At 54.8% G+C, this 15,744-nt stretch overlaps 7 protein-coding genes across 7 annotated transcripts; 3 read left to right on the top strand and 4 right to left on the bottom strand.

Moving 5' to 3' along the window:
• The first annotated feature begins 440 nt into the window (after nucleotides 1-440).
• Nucleotides 441-2,074, top strand: CDEST_12299 (Class II Aminoacyl-tRNA synthetase/Biotinyl protein ligase (BPL) and lipoyl protein ligase (LPL)). Its single transcript, XM_062928455.1, has one exon. The coding sequence runs from the start codon at nucleotides 486-488 to the stop codon at nucleotides 2,070-2,072; it is 1,587 nt and encodes a 528-aa protein (XP_062784506.1). The 5' UTR covers nucleotides 441-485; the 3' UTR covers nucleotides 2,073-2,074.
• A 30-nt stretch (nucleotides 2,075-2,104) lies between these two features.
• CDEST_12298 (Putative myc-type, basic helix-loop-helix (bHLH) domain-containing protein) lies at nucleotides 2,105-3,117 on the bottom strand. Its single transcript, XM_062928454.1, has 3 exons — nucleotides 2,747-3,117; nucleotides 2,427-2,625; nucleotides 2,105-2,370 (listed from the first exon to the last, which is right to left on the bottom strand). The coding sequence occupies exons 1-3, from the start codon at nucleotides 2,856-2,858 to the stop codon at nucleotides 2,322-2,324; spliced, it is 360 nt and encodes a 119-aa protein (XP_062784505.1). The 5' UTR covers nucleotides 2,859-3,117; the 3' UTR covers nucleotides 2,105-2,321.
• A 169-nt stretch (nucleotides 3,118-3,286) lies between these two features.
• Nucleotides 3,287-4,975, top strand: CDEST_12297 (Putative nucleoside triphosphate pyrophosphatase Maf-like protein). Its single transcript, XM_062928453.1, has one exon. It carries the CDS (start codon nucleotides 3,461-3,463, stop codon nucleotides 4,298-4,300), a length of 840 nt encoding a protein of 279 aa, XP_062784504.1. The 5' UTR covers nucleotides 3,287-3,460; the 3' UTR covers nucleotides 4,301-4,975.
• A 513-nt stretch (nucleotides 4,976-5,488) lies between these two features.
• Nucleotides 5,489-7,255, bottom strand: CDEST_12296 (Putative glycoside hydrolase family 47, six-hairpin glycosidase-like superfamily; the record flags this gene model as incomplete). Its single annotated transcript, XM_062928452.1, has 1 exon — nucleotides 5,489-7,255. One exon carries the CDS (start codon nucleotides 7,253-7,255, stop codon nucleotides 5,489-5,491), a length of 1,767 nt encoding a protein of 588 aa, XP_062784503.1.
• Nucleotides 7,256-8,163: 908 nt separating this feature from the next.
• Nucleotides 8,164-9,550, top strand: CDEST_12295 (Putative small-subunit processome, Utp11 protein). The gene is made up of 2 exons (XM_062928451.1): nucleotides 8,164-8,374; nucleotides 8,434-9,550. Exons 1-2 carry the CDS (start codon nucleotides 8,279-8,281, stop codon nucleotides 9,148-9,150), a joined length of 813 nt encoding a protein of 270 aa, XP_062784502.1. The 5' UTR covers nucleotides 8,164-8,278; the 3' UTR covers nucleotides 9,151-9,550.
• A 1-nt stretch (nucleotide 9,551) lies between these two features.
• On the bottom strand, nucleotides 9,552-11,934 carry CDEST_12294 (uncharacterized protein). The gene has a single exon (XM_062928450.1). The coding sequence runs from the start codon at nucleotides 11,377-11,379 to the stop codon at nucleotides 9,556-9,558; it is 1,824 nt and encodes a 607-aa protein (XP_062784501.1). The 5' UTR covers nucleotides 11,380-11,934; the 3' UTR covers nucleotides 9,552-9,555.
• A 673-nt stretch (nucleotides 11,935-12,607) lies between these two features.
• On the bottom strand, nucleotides 12,608-14,608 carry CDEST_12293 (Putative Phosphoribosyltransferase domain, HAD superfamily; the record flags this gene model as incomplete). The annotated part of the gene is made up of 1 exon (XM_062928449.1): nucleotides 12,608-14,608. The coding sequence occupies one exon, from the start codon at nucleotides 14,606-14,608 to the stop codon at nucleotides 12,608-12,610; it is 2,001 nt and encodes a 666-aa protein (XP_062784500.1).
• Between the last annotated feature and the right edge of the window lie 1,136 nt (nucleotides 14,609-15,744).

Raw genomic sequence — 15,744 nt, 5'->3', positions numbered from 1 at the left:
AATAGCCTGACACTAAGCGGGCGGGATGGCTGTCAGCATTGCCATTGCCATTGCCATTGCCACGGGTGCCCAAGGCCACACTCCTCAGCTCCTAATTCCCCGGTCCTTGATTTGATTTCCATGTTTGGATTGGAGGAATTAAGTCCCCTAAGTCCCCGGACGATCAAGTTCCAGGAACATCACGTCCAACTGAAACCGAGTCTGCACACTCAGAATAGTTGTTTCTCATGACTTGCCGCCCAGAACGTTGGCTCGAATGCGTGTGGGAAGTGAGGTTACCTAAGGTGCTCACTTACCTAGGTACCTGATGGATGGTGAACTGAAGCGAAAAGCGACGCAGGGTCCGTGCAGGTTTTGGGAGCTGATTCAGCGCTATACTCTTTTCGTCAGTGAGCTCTCAAGATCCTTGCATCACAAATTCAGGTTCCATCTCGTTTGATCTTCAAGCACAATGACATGACGTCCAATTGCCAACATTCTGCGCCATGCTTCCCGCACGGGCTGTCCCACCAGCTCTCCGTACGCTACCGAGCCTCCGAAACCCGTTGCTGAGGCGGCAATGCCTTCCGAGACAATGGTACTCCGACAAGAAACCCGCCGCGACTCCGGCCACAACCTCCGCTGCCGGGGATGACCTCCCCGACCACCGAAAGCTGGGCATCCAACAGGAGCTCTTCACCACCTCCGTCTACAGCCCGGGCTCGCCAATCTTCCTCCCGAATGGCACGCGCGTATTCAACCGCTTGGTAGACTTTTTGCGGCGGCAATATGTTCACTACGGCTTCGACGAGGTCATCACGCCAAACATCTACAAAAAGTCTCTTTGGGAGGTGTCAGGCCACTTGCAAAACTACGCCGACGACATGTACACCGTCACCAGCCGCGCGCGCGCCCCCGAGGAGAAGGCGGCAAGCTGTTGCGACGCTGGCAGCAGGGAACCGCCGCACGAAGGCAGTGGTGAGGCGGCCCGGATGGCCGAGGGCGAGGACGACGACTACGGCCTCAAGCCCATGAATTGCCCGGGCCACTGCCTTATCTTCGCCTCAAAGAACAGAAGCTACCGCGACCTTCCAATCCGCTACGCCGACTTCAGCCCGCTACACCGCAACGAGATCTCGGGCGCGCTTAGCGGCCTGACGCGGGTACGTCGCTTCCACCAGGACGACGGCCATATCTTCTGCCGGCCGATCCAGATTCGGGACGAGGTGTTCAAGACGCTAGACTTCATGAAGACGGTGTACGGCGCGCTGGGACTGGACTACTTCGACTTCGCGTTGTCGACGCGGCCGCCGGACCACTACATCGGCACCGATGCCGAATGGGAGCGGGCGGAGGCACAGTTGCGCGATGCGCTGGAGCAGGCCGGGCTCAAATATACCATCAAGGAAGGGGATGGTGCTTTCTACGGCCCCAAGATCGACGTCATGCTTCATGACTCTCACGGGAAGTCGCATCAGGCCGGTACAATCCAGCTCGACTTCCAGCTTCCGCAGAGATTCAATCTCGAGTACCAAGCGCCAGCGCCCAAGTCGGAGGCTCAGGGGTTGCCGCTGGAGAAGGCCGACCCGGTCGAGCTCGAGACTTACGGGCCAGTGGCACCCGTCATGGTCCACCGAGCCATTCTGGGCTCGGTCGAGCGTTTGATGGCGTTGCTGATTGAGGAGTACAAGGGCAAATGGCCCTTCTGGCTGAACCCACGCCAGTGCGCCATCCTGACCCTTAACGACACGGAACCCATAATGCAGTGGGCGTCCGAGATCAAGGATGTCCTGACGGGACATGACCGCGTGAGGGACTCGAACAAGCCGAGACAGCCGCGCCCTACGGGTTTCGCAGTCGAGATTGACGCGAGTCCGCGGTCATTGGCGAAGAAACTAGCCGAGGCGAGGGAGAAAGGATTCGGTGTCATCGCCGTGGTGGGGAAGCAAAACGTGCAAAACGGGACCGTAACCGTCAACGTGAGCGACCGGTCATCAACCAAGGAAGCCGGCGATAAAAAGAAGGCGCGCGAGGACATGACGCCTGTGGATCTGCGCGAGAAGATGCAAGAAATGGTGGCGACGTACCAATAGCCGGCGTGCGCCGTGTATAACATTATGTAGAATTGTATGTATACTACTCCAACAACGCATGCCGAGTCGTCTTGTATGTGTCTGGCCACTGTACAAACAGACCGCCCCGCCTCCTCTGTAGCCCATACTAACGCAGTACCGTTCCTCAGCCCATGCCTAACAAGGTATATCTTATCCGGTGACCCTAACTCCATCATTGAACCCCGAATAAACTCCAAACGCGACAGCTGTCGGCGACGCCTCGCCGTGTCACCTCGTCCTGCTGGAGGTGCTGTTTGCCTGCTGATGAAATAGTGGCCTGTGGATGAAGGTCAGTAGCAACCTCAAGCCGGGCTGGAGGCTTTGAGCACTCACCGCTTATACTTCTCGTCGACTTCGCCGCCGGTGCTCTCGATGCGGTCCACCAGTTCCTGGCGCTGCCTGAGCTGCTCCTTCATGAATTCCACCGTCTTCTTCAGCACGAGACCCTCGGAGCGGCCCTGGCCCTCCAGACCTGGCACCAGCTCCGTGAGCCGATCGAAGCCCTCACGGATGGCCTGGCGTCGCTTCTGTTCTGTGAGCACGTGTTAATTGTGTCGTGCGCTACGCTGCGCCCCGAGGGATGCGATGCGTGCGCGATTGCAGAGATGTGCGCGCAGCGTAAATCCGTCCACAAAGAGAACATCTGGACTCACCAGACGCAATGTGGTTCTGCTTCTTCTCCGCCTCGGTGAGGCGCGGCTTCTCTTCTGGCTGCTCGGCATCTGCCGGAGCTGACGGGGAATTTGACTTATTTGGGGAAGACATGATGCAGGCGTAACCAGCTGCTGTTCTGATACAAGTGTGTTTGCTGTCAGTAGGATCAATTTCATAGGCAGCAGTGTGGTGATCTGGCTGAATGTCGGCGAGAGGAAGATGTGGTGTGTGTTTCGCACGATCACATGCTGTTTCGCACCAAAGCGGGATGTCTCTGAGATCAGGTCCTCCCTCCGCAATACATACGGGATTCCCAAAAAAGACCAAGACCACCCCTTGTACGGTAAGGTTCCTGCAGCACGTTTGTTTCCGTCCGCACTCCGCAGGGCTGGCAGGCAGCTGAATTGCCAACGCTCCTGAGGGGATCGAGATAAGATAAGAACTGTGGATCTGGCGGGGTTGGCACGACCCAAGCTTTGTGACCTCATTGGCATTATGATTGCTCATCCAGAAATTCTACGGATGCGGCTGGCCCACAATCTGCCAAACCTCCTTTCTTTCCGATAACTACGGATGCCTAGGTACTTCCCCGTCTTATCCGAACCATCTTTCAAGACAAGCAACAAGCCATTAACACTCCCGAATTTCTCGACGGACTATCTGCAAACTCTACAATAACTGACTCTCTTGTCTGTTAACTTACACACACCAAGATGGGCGACGTGAAAACTTCCTCCGATCCCCCGCCGGAATACGTCAAGGCCAGCGAGCACCTCAACCGGCCCCGGGCGCCGTCCGCCGCCGCCGGTGGTCCCGGCCCGCGGGGGCCGCTTCCCCTCAACCTCCCCATCATCTCCTACCTCAAGTCCAAGCGCGTGATCCTCGCCTCGGCCTCGCCGCGGCGGCGCGCCCTCCTTGCCCAGGTCGGCCTGACGGGCCTCGAAATCACACCCTCGACGAAACCCGAGGACCTCGACAAGTCGGCTTACGGGCCCTACGAGTACGTCTCCGAGACGGCGCGGAAGAAGTGCCTCGACGTGTACGAGACGGCGCTGCAGACGCACCTCGCCTCGATCCCGGACCCGGACGTCGTCATCGCCGCCGACACCGTCATCGTCACCCGCGATGGCCGCGTGCTGGAGAAGCCGCGCAGCGAGGCCGAGCACATCAAGATGCTGCGCCACTTAAGAGACACCCGCGTGCACCGCGTCCTGACCTCTGTGTGCGTCATCGCGCCACGGGAGGACGCGCGGTCGCCGGGCTATGAGATTTCCATCCATACCGAGGAGACCAAGGTGTATTTTGCGCAGGAGACCAACGGCCTGCCGGACGACGTGATTGATGCGTACGTCAAGACGAGAGAAGGCGCCGATAAGGCGGGCGGGTACGCGGTGCAAGGCATCGGCGGCATGTTGCTAGTCGAGAAGATCGAGGGCAGCTTTGATAACGTGGTCGGCTTGCCCGTGAGGCAGACGCTCGCGCTGGCAGAGAAGGTCGTGTTCAAGCAGGGCGGTGATGAAGTCGACGAAGAGGAGGAAGAAGATTTGATGTGATTCGGACGATTGCCAAGCGGCTTGTTACATACCCAACATATTCTAATGACGAGCAAGGCGCATAGAGGGGGCGGGGAAACATTACACAATGCTTCGGCTTCTTGCCCCCGGCCTTCGACAACTAAATGGATTCACCCTTGGCGAATATAGTCACCTTTCATGAGTCGGTTTCCGGATCTCATATGGCCGTTTTTACTCCCACCAAACAAAATCAAACCCAAAAAAATAAAATAAAATAAGAGGGGGAGGGGGGTTTATCGCCCAGTTTATCGGGCAAGTTGCGGTTTTGTTGCTTCATTGAGACCTTTGATCATGAGCGGGATATACCATCCTTGGACCGCTGAGTAACTTTTGGGGAGATGAGCATACGCATGGGCCGTCTCCTAGATGAAAGGCTAGGAACAGGTCTCTCAGCCAGGTAGTATTCGAAGCAAAGTCAGAGAGTATGGAAACAGTGGAGAATAGCTAGCTAGAGCTATATCGCAGGGGAACGGAACTGAAACAATGATCAAATAACACATGATGCAAGATGTTGTCCAACATGAATATGGGGCGCGAGTTGCCAGCCGACCAGAAGCTACGCAACGAACGTAGATATCAAGCTTAAAGGTCAGGGACGCAGGACACCGAACACCTTCAGATAGAACATGGCGTCATGTGAAGTGTTTACATTCCATTTCAATTTGATCTTTATTATGAAACCCTGACTTACTCCAATCATCTGTAAGTATCTGAGCCTCGCGAGTGAGAAAGGCGCTCACTCATCTTGTGACGCCGTCTAACAGGCAAATCAACAAAATGTGATTCTCGACAGTCAATCCATGCAGTTTCAAGTCCGCTCTCCTGTCTTGCTTGTACCCGCCTGGAACTCATTTATGCAGTGTGGAGCACTCTGTGGCGTACCGGAATTTTCAGTTTCGGAGTAACCCTGGTGAGCGTTCAGTCGACCAGCCCACGAAAGCGTAAGACTGTATTCACTCGTCCGCTGAATGATTGGGAGTTGCTCGCATGTTGGACTGCGTGCACCGAAGGCATGTACATGCCTTTGTCATCTTCTACTACGCACGAACTAGGTTGCGCGTATGCCTGCGACGTGCATTCGGTACCTTCGCCAAATCAGGCTTCGGTTATTAATATTACTGAATGTTGAACGTCTAATCTAAAAAGCCGTGAAACCGCCATCGTCTTTCATGTTGATGTAGGCCGTTTAAAGGGATGAGCCTCGGTGTTAAAGACCCATTCGTCCAGGCTGATCAGCTCGGGATCCGAGAAAATCAAGTAAAAGTACTTCAATGTTTCTGCAAAGAAGAAGCTCTCCATCGTATCCTCCTGCCGCGACTGGCTGTATGTCACGTCGACAATCACGGCGTGGGCGTCGTCCGTCTGCGTTGCCCTCTGGACGGCCTGGAACATGTCCCACGCCATGTCTAGAAGGTCCTCCCTGCCAGTGATTCGGTAGAGAATGAAGAGGCTCTCGATACCCTCGGGCCGCAGGTTGTAGTGGGCGTCATCGACGCGCCAGAATCCGCGGGGTGCTTGCTGACCGCTCTGCGCAGCCCATTTCTGCTCGTCCCACGCGCAGGCGTCTATGGTGTCGCATTTGACAACCTGGGCTTTTTCCGGCATGAGGCCGCTCTTGAAAGACTTGTACGCCCATGCGCATCCGCGCGCGAGCTTGTCGCCGACCTCGACATCGTCTGGGATGTCAAACAGCTTGCCGGCCATGGCGAACATCCCGCCAGCGAAGCAGGACAAGTGCTCGATTTCGGAGATCTGGTCGATTTTTCTTAATTTCTCGTTGACGATGGCGGTACCGAGGAGCAAGATGTCATCCATCTGCGGTGTCATTGGTCGGTACAGAAGATGAGCCTTGGCTGCTCTTGCGGCGCCCTTGTACATTTTCTCATAGGATGTGTCGAGTCCGCCTAGGAGGACGTGCATCTTCGGCAGGTATTCGTAGACTGAGTCGCCGTCCCCTCCCAGCTTGAAGATGTTGTTGGTCGCTTGGAAGTCATCGCGGACGTTGATGAAGCTCGGCCACAGGCCCGGCAGCATGGTCTCTTCCTGGATGAGGTCGAACGCTTGCTTTATGCGCTCGATGGCGTCGTAGAATTTGAACTCTCCCGTCAACTGAGCAAGTCTTGTAAATTCCAAAGACATGCTGCCGATAGCAGCAGCGCTTTGGTAGGGATCAGGTAGGATTCTTCCCGCCTTGAGCTCTACAAAGCTGAAGGCAAAGGGGGGGAAGCGGTTGGGCGTGTCGAAAGCCGCGTACAGCATATCGGCGAGCTGGATGGCCTTGTCGAGAAGCACTTGTTCGTTGCTAAGGTCGTACGCCGACAGAAGTCCACCGATGTACCGAATATTCGTCTCGAGCACGTTGCACCTTGACTCCGTCGCGTTATTCCAATCAATCGTGCTGACGTACTGGACGGCTTTGTTGAAATCATCAAACATTCCCATCAACCATAGTGTGTCGAGCGAGTCGACCAGGGTAACGCCCCAGCCGTTGTAGCGGTTCCTGCCCCTCAAAGATAGAGGTTGTAACTCGTCGTATCCCCAGGCGTACCTGGTATAAGACTGCCAGCTCTTAATGAATGCTTTGCGCACCTCATGGCGGCGGGAGCTCATGAGGCCGATATCTCTTTTCTTCAGGCTGTCTGATCGGTCTGCAGCGAAATCGAACTGGATCTTGGGGAGACTGAGTGGCTCTCCGTCGGGGAGCCGTGTCATATCCGCCAGAGGGACCGGATGCTTCTGGGGATGTGTAGACCAGTCATAGCTGCTCTTCGTAGCCTCAAGAATGGGAGCAACAACATCGTCATCGCTGTTGCCATTGAGCTGCACTGGCTCGTCTCGTAATAGAAGTACTGATAGCACAACGAAGACGACAAGCAGAGCGAGCACCCGGTATGTCGGCGGTGAGTAGTTTCGTAACTGGAATTTCGCTACCATTTTGGACGAAAAACGGACTGGGGTGCAGCAGGAGTGACACATGGAAACCAAGGGGGCCCAAATGAAAAAGGCAAGACAGGCGTCGCAGACAGTTTTGTAGAAGGAATCTCTCGTCATCTGATATCGACCGTTCAGTCCATGTTATCACAGCCTTTCCTTTGCCTCTTGCGGCATTTGATGTCTCGAACGTCTGTTGCTTCTGGTGTATCCCCTTCCATGAAACGCGAGGGGTGACCCATGATTGTGTGGTTGCTCGTTCTAGGACTGTCCGTGCAAAGAGGGGACAGATCCCTCAGACTGTTGGCAATGATGGACCTTCCTCGCGATTGGACCCCTTGGGGAGGCGGAGTGACAAGAAGCATAACCGAAGGCCAAAAATTGGTATCGCGGTGTCATGGTGTCAACGCCTCAAATGTGTGAACTATTGGATTTGCCACTGTCACCACAAATAATGGATGACTGTGAATGAATGCCACGACAAAGACAAGAGGAACTTCCAGACCAACAAGAAACGCCGCCGAGTGGCCGAGTAGCTGGTCAGTCCGGATTAAAATGCCCTGTCGAATCGATCATGACGAAGATTCGCATTCTAGAACCAAACTGGACTGGGTTGATTGCTCGAGCCATCAAGAGGCTCTCGTTTCATGGCAGCTGACATGTTTCAAGGAACATGGACTTGGGAAAGCTGACTGAACTCGGTCGATGTCTTTCGGCGACTCGGCAGATGGTGCAAGAGTGGGTGGGGTATTGCTATGTACCTAGGTACCTAGTAGGTGGGCCAGCGGATCCGATAATGAGACGCGGACCCGGCGGCGGTGGGTGCTTGGGTGTGAGTTGGACGCGAAAGCCTAACCCCTGTGGCTGCAGCTTCCGCTGACCGCCAAAACTTTTTCAAATTTCTGCCGTATCCCGCCTTCCAAGCCTAGGATCGCCGGTGCAGGTCGTCGCCTTCAAAGAACGTCGAATTTGCAGCCACGGATACCTGTTTCGCACGTCCTAACAGAAGAAGCAAAAGAAACCACAATGTCGTCGATGCGCAACGCCGTCCAGCGGCGCTCCCATAGGGAGCGTGCCCAGCCCGTGGAGCGCCAACGTTTCGGCCTCCTCGAGAAGCACAAGGTTTGTCGAGCACGCTCTGCTGTGGTCTCGAGACAGTCGCTGACTGCTTTTCTATGCAGGATTACTCCCTCCGTGCGAAAGATTACAATAAGAAGAAGGCGCAGATCAAGTCCCTGCGCCAAAAAGCTGCCGAACGCAACGAGGATGAGTTTTATTTCGGCATGCTTAGCCGCAACTCCATGGGCTCGCGCCTCAAGGACGGCAGGAAGTGGTCTGGCACCGTAGCCGGCGACCGCGGCAACAAGGCTATGGATATGGAAACGGTACGGCTTCTCAAGACGCAGGACGTCGGCTACGTGCGCACCATGCGTAACGTCATCTCCAAAGAGGTGAAGCGCCTCGAGGAGCAGGTCGTGTTAGTTGGCGGCATCGAAGCGGCGAGCCAGAATGGTGATGATGGGGACGACAGCGACGACGATATCGAAACGAGGCCCGCAGCGCCAAGAAAGATTGTTTTCCTGGACGGCACGGAGGTCAAGGCAGAGGCCGCTCAGCAGGAGGCGATGGACCTGGATGGGGATGGGAGCGACGAGGATGAGTTCAAGGGATTCGACGACGACAAGGAGGACGACGGCAACGACGACGCCCAGACACAGAAGGAAAAGACACTCCAGCGGTTACGGCTGCAACTACAAAATGCGAAAAAGAAACTCAAGGTCCTCAGCAAGGCGGAGGAGGGCCTCGAGATACAGCGGGCCAAGATGGCCAAGACGGCGACCTCAGGCGGTACGACGAAGAAGGGCAAGAAGATCATGGTCCGGACGCGCAAGCGGTAAACCAAGAGTGGTGTGTTGTACCTTGGAAATTGGGCGGCTGGCGGTTGGCGAACAAAAGTTTCGGTTGCGTTTTTTCGGGGGTTTCCCCGCCTTCTTCTTTCCCCGTTTCTTCATTTCAGTCCTATTATCTGAGCGTTTATAGGGGAAAAGACAGCCCAGGCTTAGAAACGTCGTCATGCGATACCCAGGCACCCCGGAGTATGGATCTAGATGTACAAAGAAAGAATATCATCGCTCATGTCCTTCTCCGTGCAAGGTCTCTCTCATAAGTAAATCTCCATTATTCCAAGACCGTCCTAACCAGAGAAAAGTAAGATAAATCCCTAGAACGTTCATGCATCGACAAAGTGGTATCTCATTTCCATCAAATTCATTCCCGAGTTGTCCCTTTTCTTCTTTCTGTCCTTATTCCGATTTGACACCCAAACACCTGGCCAGCCCCTTGACAATCGCAGCAAGCGCCTTGAAGCCCAGCGTCAGGAACCACACGAGACATTTAAACAGCCCTGCAACGACTTTGAAAAGCGCTCTTAGTGGCCACGGCAACCCGTCGCGTGCCTCCTTGCCGGCCTGCTCTAGCTTTGCAAAGCTGCTGTCCTGACTCTCAATATCAATCTCAAACTCCTCCATCTTGCCCCTCCGTGCGGCGGCGGCGGCCCGCTTCTTCTCTTCTCTCCTGCTCAGCCGTCGCTCCCCGCCCGCGGGCTCTTGAGGCGCAGGCGGCGGCTCAAATGTCTCGATCCTGGTGTTCTTCTCGTCTGCCACGGCGACGAGCAAGAGCGCCGTGACGGCGACGTCGACAAGAAAGAAGCTGTCAATCTTGGCAGCAATGGCCGTGTCAACCTCAAGGTGACCACTGCCAGTGCCGTCACGCGTCAGCTTAGCGAGATGCTGCGGCGACTCGTGGTGTTCAAGGGTGTACTCCACGCGGCTCCAGGCTGGGGAGCGTTCGATTGTGACGCAAAAGGGCGTCGCGAGGGCCGGGTGCACGAGGAAGTGCGAGCCCGAGTCCTCGTCCCAGACGAGACGGGCGCACTCTGTCTCGGCGGTCATGATGGCGTTCATGTCGTCCGGCTTGTCGAGTGCCATCTTGGCGGCTGCAAGAGGGTAGAGGAGGGCTACGAGGCCATCGTTGGGCGGGTGCTTGCGGGACTCCTCTTCAAGCGTCGTCGTGAGGACTTCCTGCCAGTGCTTACCATCGGCGGCCTTGCCGTTGTCTTTGTGACCAACGACGCCGGAAAGAATGCTGCTCGCCGACGAGCTTGCCGTGGGATTAGGGACCTTGTAGACCTTGGCGGGGTCATGGCGGCTGAGTGTGACGTATGCTGAGGCGGAGGTAGGATCGAGTCGGAGGCTGTAGAATGGCTGGGATGACGAAGACAGGGTATAGATGGGCGCATCCTTCTCCTGGGAGAGTTTCATGCAATACACTCTGCCTTCTGATGGCGGTGCCTTCCAGCCGTTGGAGACCTTCCATAGGCTCTTCATGTGCTCGTTTGTCGAGACGCTGGGAATGACTGGGGGCTCAATGTTCCGTCTCGGCCATCGCTGCGTTGAACCGCCGTTCAGTGGACTCCTTACGGGACTTCTGTGCTGGTTGATTTGGCCGTCACCCTCGGGGTCCGGATACCATGTTGTGCGGTTGATCACGGCTCGTGGGATGTGAGTCGGGCTGGTTTGAGTAGGGAAGTAATCTTGCTGGTTGAGCGGCACTTCCGGGTTGTAGCGTGGGAATATGGAACGCAAGGCAGGCTGTTCTTGCGAGGATGATGACGGTCCTTCTGGGAATGGAAGCTTTGCTATCGAGCTCCGAGAGCGCGTGCTGTTGCTTCGTACCAGGGTGTGTACCTGTGAGAATGACGTGTCTGATCGGGGTAGTATGTCGGCGACAGGAGGGGGCCGTTGAACAGGTGCAACTGTTACCGAAGGGGGCGCCGGCACCTCGCGTCTATTTGGTGCGGTCTCCTGCTCACCGACCTGAGTCTGGCGAATGCTTTGTGGAGTTTGCGACCGCTCTACCTGCGACTGGACTCTCTGCTGCGGCGTCTGTCTGCCATGATGTGGCGGAGACGCCTGGTCAGCTGAGTGGACGCTCTCGGGAGACACAGCCCGGGCCCGCTCGCGGGACTCCGACCTCCGAGTTCGAGATGCTGGTCTCCGTATCGTTGGAGGCTTCGCATTGGGGTTCGGGAAGAGTGAGTAGCCTCCTGAGGGTGGCTGTGTCGACATGCTGAGCTCGGATCGAACGTTGGTTCTCAGCCCTTTGGTTTTGGTTTCAATAGTACCCAGGCCCTTTCACAACGGCAGCGGGAGACGACCTCAAGGAACGAAGAAGGAGTGATCCAGCTGCTACCGATGCATGGTGGTCTCAACTCTCTGGTACCTAAGAATAAACGAGACTTTGTCTGTTGTTGCAGTACTTGAAAAGATGGCCGGATGGGAGAGGGGGAGAGAGAGAAAGAGAGACATGTCGACATTCGGCCTTCGATGATACCAAGAGAGAGTATATACCCTTCTGCCCATTCTAACGGTAGCATGGCTCTGGTACGACGGAAGGGTGCCCACGGCAGGTGTTGCAAGCGCTGGCTGACTAGACGGTGCGCGCTGAGTGGTGAAGGCGATAAAGGGACCAAGGGGATTGACGGAAGGGCGGTCGAGGTGCCGGACCAAAATAGATTGTAAGATGCAGGTTGGGCCAATCAGCCTGACCATCACACTGCATCATAGGCGCCGAGACCAGGGTGGTGAAAGACAGGCGCGCGGGGTTGGTTCGACGTCGTGAGACTCGCGCCGTTGACCAGCACTTCCAATTCGGGTGCAACCCACCCCCGTTGCTTTAAGTTAGGTAGGACGGAATTAGCCCAACATTGTGGTCTCACTAGGTGGTGCCGATGGGATGGCACATGCAGTCTAGCCCCTGCATCACGGCTTAGTAAGGTGGCATGACGAGAGAGACCGCGCTGGAATATCCATAGTTGGAAAGCACTCGCCTGTCTCTGCTTTTTAGCTGTTACCTTTGGGTTCTTAGCAATGACGCTCAGGCGAGGCATGCTGCGCCCGAGAGCTCATGTGCTACAACGTTAAATCCTAGTCAGCTTGTCCCATCGTTAACGTTTGTACATACCTACCTTACCTATGTAGGTAGGTAAGGTACTTGAATATCCAAACTGCCTCTTGGCTCCTCCAACTGCATTTTTACCATTATTCTTAACATCAAAAACGGGGTTTGTCTAGGATGAAGCCAAAAACTGCCGCCCTTGATACCCTTTTCCATAACCCACTGGCTCCGAAGCACGATCCAGACCACCAAATGGACATCACAACGGGCATCGTCAGCCAACACTGCGGTTGCACGGGCGGACACAGGCGACGTGGCGGCTCGGGGTTACATAATCATTGCACTTCTAAACCTGGTCACTCCTACTTCCTCTCATCTACATTGAACACCAATCGCTGCTTAGGCAAGCTGAGACGTGTTGAAGAGTCTGTTGCCGGTGTCTGTATCACCTCTCCCCGTAAATTTGTTTTCCGAGAGACGAAGTGCAACCAGACTCAGATCCACGTCGCTTGCCAGCGGCTGCATCACGTCCGAGACTGCATTTGCCTGGACAACTCCTGCCACAACTACGATGCGCATCGTTGCATCTAGCTTGCGAACTTGTTGAACAAAGTCCACAATCGTCTTGCCGCTGTTAATCACTGAGTCCACGAGCAGCACTGTCTTCGTTCCCACAAGTTTGTCTGAGTTGAGGTCCTCAGGGCAACTAGCGTGGCAAAACATGGCTCTCGGGAACGCCTCGCTGACTCCGAACGCCATTGGCTCTCCGCCACGCCTCAACGCTACAACCACTGTGCTCTCCTCGTCGAAAAGTCGATAGCCATCGGTTGTGCGGTTCTGGACGTGCGCGATGGGATGCTCTTCCACACCAAGCACATCCGTCAGCAAGTCGACCGCAAGGTACCAACCAAATCGATGGTGAGCTGCTCTCAGACCGGGACCAGCGATAGATGCATCGCGGGTCGGGGTCATGAGCAGCTTGGCTGCGTTCGTCGTCGTTGCGTGATATACTCGGAGGCCACGACGGCGCGCGACGGAGTTGGTGAAGGCTTGACTGGTGATGTCAACAAATGGCAATTTATTAAGGTCGATACGCGGCGTTGAGGTGGCAGGAATCAAGGCTTGTCGCACCTGAAGGTTCTCCTCAACTGCTTTCAGCAAGGCCGCGCTCATGCTCCGGCTCCTGAACTGCTCTTCGCCAACCACGACAATGGTCTGATCGGCCATCTCGAGCATGGGCAAGTCCATCGGACTATTTCCAAATGCCCAGACATACAGATTGTGGTGTCTCTGTAATCGGGCGACAACGGCGGCTTTGATTTGAGGGTCGACGACGTAGCCATCCGCAAGGCGCCCTCCACCAATGACCTTCACGCTCTTGGTAAGGTCCTCTCTCTCCAGGATTTTCTCCCATACTTGGCGTATGCCACATGTGACGACAATTGCACCAGCGTGCGAGGCTCTTTCCACGGCCCTGATCAAGGCCACGAACTCGGGGTGCATGACGGCGGCAGAGGCGACCTCACTGCACAAGTCGTCAAAGTGGGGATGCGTTTCCTCGTAGAGGAAAGCAGCCTGACTGAAGGCCAGATATGAGTATCCAAGAGAGCTGCTGAAGAGCATTTTTAGGAAACACTCCTCCGATGAGGTCAGTTTCGCCCTGAACTTCTCCCAGAACATCGTGCCAGTATCCGAAGCACACAGAGTTCGGTCTCCATCGAGAACGACAACCGTTTCTAACTTGTTCTCTCTTTGCATGGTGAGTACCACCTCATCGAGTCGACTTCTGACGCGAGACAGGTTCTCCTTCTCGGAATGATGATGAATGTCGTGGAGAAGAGGCAAGATCCTGTCCAGCAGGGATGGCGTTGTGGATACAAGCCCGAAAAGAATGCCATTCTCGAGACAGAGGTGACGCAGTTGAACCTTCTCGGCGTCCTGCCACTTGCGGATGTGGTCGACGGATAGAGGATGGCGACTCCGAGCCGTGTCACCTTGAGAACGGCAGACCACCACATCTGCAGGGACATCGAGGTAGAGGATATGCGTGTATACAGGGAGATCGTCTTGCGTGTATACAACGTCGTAGGTAGTACTGTCCTCTACAGACCTGAACAAAAAGTGGCCGGTGACGATCCCAAGACGCCCCGTACGGGTACACTCTTCAGCGATGTCGTTGATGGCAAGCTGGCGCCAATGGCGCTTCTTCTGATCGTCTGACTTCTTGAAGATTCCCAGTCCTCCCGGAACGATCCTGCTGATAACTTCGGAGCCCTCGAAAAGTCGAAAATGCTTATGGTTGAGTTGGCTCTTGAGTTGGTTCAGGAGGAAAGATTTGCCGCAGCCAGGAACACCATAGAGACCAACAACAACGGGCTTGGTGCCGTCGGAGGCTGCCATTTAAGCCTTTGGTATGCTGTCAAGAGAAGCGAATTCGTTCAGTCGGGGATATCTTTGCAGGGATGAAGGACCTCAGTTGGATCTTGAGATACCGCCAGATCCAGAAGACAGGACGAGAAAGAGCATGGTTATATTAGTAGCTAAACCGGCATTCATCTTCTGCCACGCTGTACTGATGCTGGAAGATTGGTCCGGGATGTGGATGATGATTGACAAACTCATTTGAAAGTCGCCTATATGTGGGAAGCCAATAGCTAAAGACGCAATCATTTCCCTCCAAATACCTAATATATTGCGCTCCTCGCGTTTGCCATCCAGAAAAATATTCGTTAGGGCGGAAATGCCTATCCAATCGTGAGCCAAACAACAACTCTTCGTCCCGTCAATGACAAAAACATCTTGAGCAAGTTGTTTTGAAGTCACTAAAAAAAGATTGCTCCTCCACGAAACGCCCAACGTATAACGCGCTTCTATGATTGTCTCAAAGCGTCACCAGGCGTAAGTTAATTGGACGTTTGCTGTGAGTAAAGCTAGCCTGGCTCGACTTCAAACGAGGTTTTCGGCAACGTTAAGAGTGAAACACTGCGCTAAACATGGGAAGCCGTCCAAGCAGGCAATTGGTAGCAAGCTCCTACTGTGTAAGGCTCAACTGACTATGATATCCTCATGTGAAGAAGGTCCTACCGCCATTGGTACCATTGGGCACAGCGTTGCCAGCATAACGTAACCGGTATCTTGTGCGTTGCCGTTGTGTCGATGTCTCCTGCTGGGTATCAACACTCAACACGGAAATGAATCTACGAAACGATGCCAGCGCAGTCCGTTCCCAGGCTTTTGGCCAACGATTTGGCGAGGTATCTCCATGGAAAGACAATTCAAGTTTTGAGCCAATTCAAAGCCCCCGAAAGACTAGGGGGCAGATTTCGGGTATATATGTAAAACCTATCAGATTTGAAGCATCAGGTGACGATCAACTCTGAGTTACAGCCGGTAGAAAGAAACCCCCCTTTGGACTCACCGATAACAGACATAGTCTCAGAGGGGCTGGAGGAAGTGTCATGGAAAAGAAGTATGTTTGGATTCTGCCAATGCAGTCTTCACTACGGCCAAGTCAACATAGTTTTAAAGTACGGCTG

This window comes from Colletotrichum destructivum, chromosome 8 (genome assembly GCF_034447905.1).
Source record: "Colletotrichum destructivum chromosome 8, complete sequence".
Lineage (NCBI taxonomy): Eukaryota > Fungi > Ascomycota > Sordariomycetes > Glomerellales > Glomerellaceae > Colletotrichum > Colletotrichum destructivum.
The sequence above is the reverse complement of the archived record's forward strand: the minus strand, read 5'-3'. Positions and strand labels throughout refer to the sequence as shown.

Coding starts and splice junctions, on each gene's coding strand:
- CDEST_12299 (XM_062928455.1), top strand. CDS start 486: ATGCTTCCCGCACGGGCTGTCCCACCAGCTCTCCGTACGCTACCGAGC.
- CDEST_12298 (XM_062928454.1), bottom strand. CDS start 2,858: ATGTCTTCCCCAAATAAGTCAAATTCCCCGTCAGCTCCGGCAGATGCC. Junction 2,626..2,746: donor GCAGAACCACATTGCGTCTG/GTGAGTCCAGAT, acceptor ACGTGCTCACAG/AACAGAAGCGACGCCAGGCC. Junction 2,371..2,426: donor GTCGACGAGAAGTATAAGCG/GTGAGTGCTCAA, acceptor CTTCATCCACAG/GCCACTATTTCATCAGCAGG.
- CDEST_12297 (XM_062928453.1), top strand. CDS start 3,461: ATGGGCGACGTGAAAACTTCCTCCGATCCCCCGCCGGAATACGTCAAG.
- CDEST_12295 (XM_062928451.1), top strand. CDS start 8,279: ATGTCGTCGATGCGCAACGCCGTCCAGCGGCGCTCCCATAGGGAGCGT. Junction 8,375..8,433: donor GCCTCCTCGAGAAGCACAAG/GTTTGTCGAGCA, acceptor TTTTCTATGCAG/GATTACTCCCTCCGTGCGAA.
- CDEST_12294 (XM_062928450.1), bottom strand. CDS start 11,379: ATGTCGACACAGCCACCCTCAGGAGGCTACTCACTCTTCCCGAACCCC.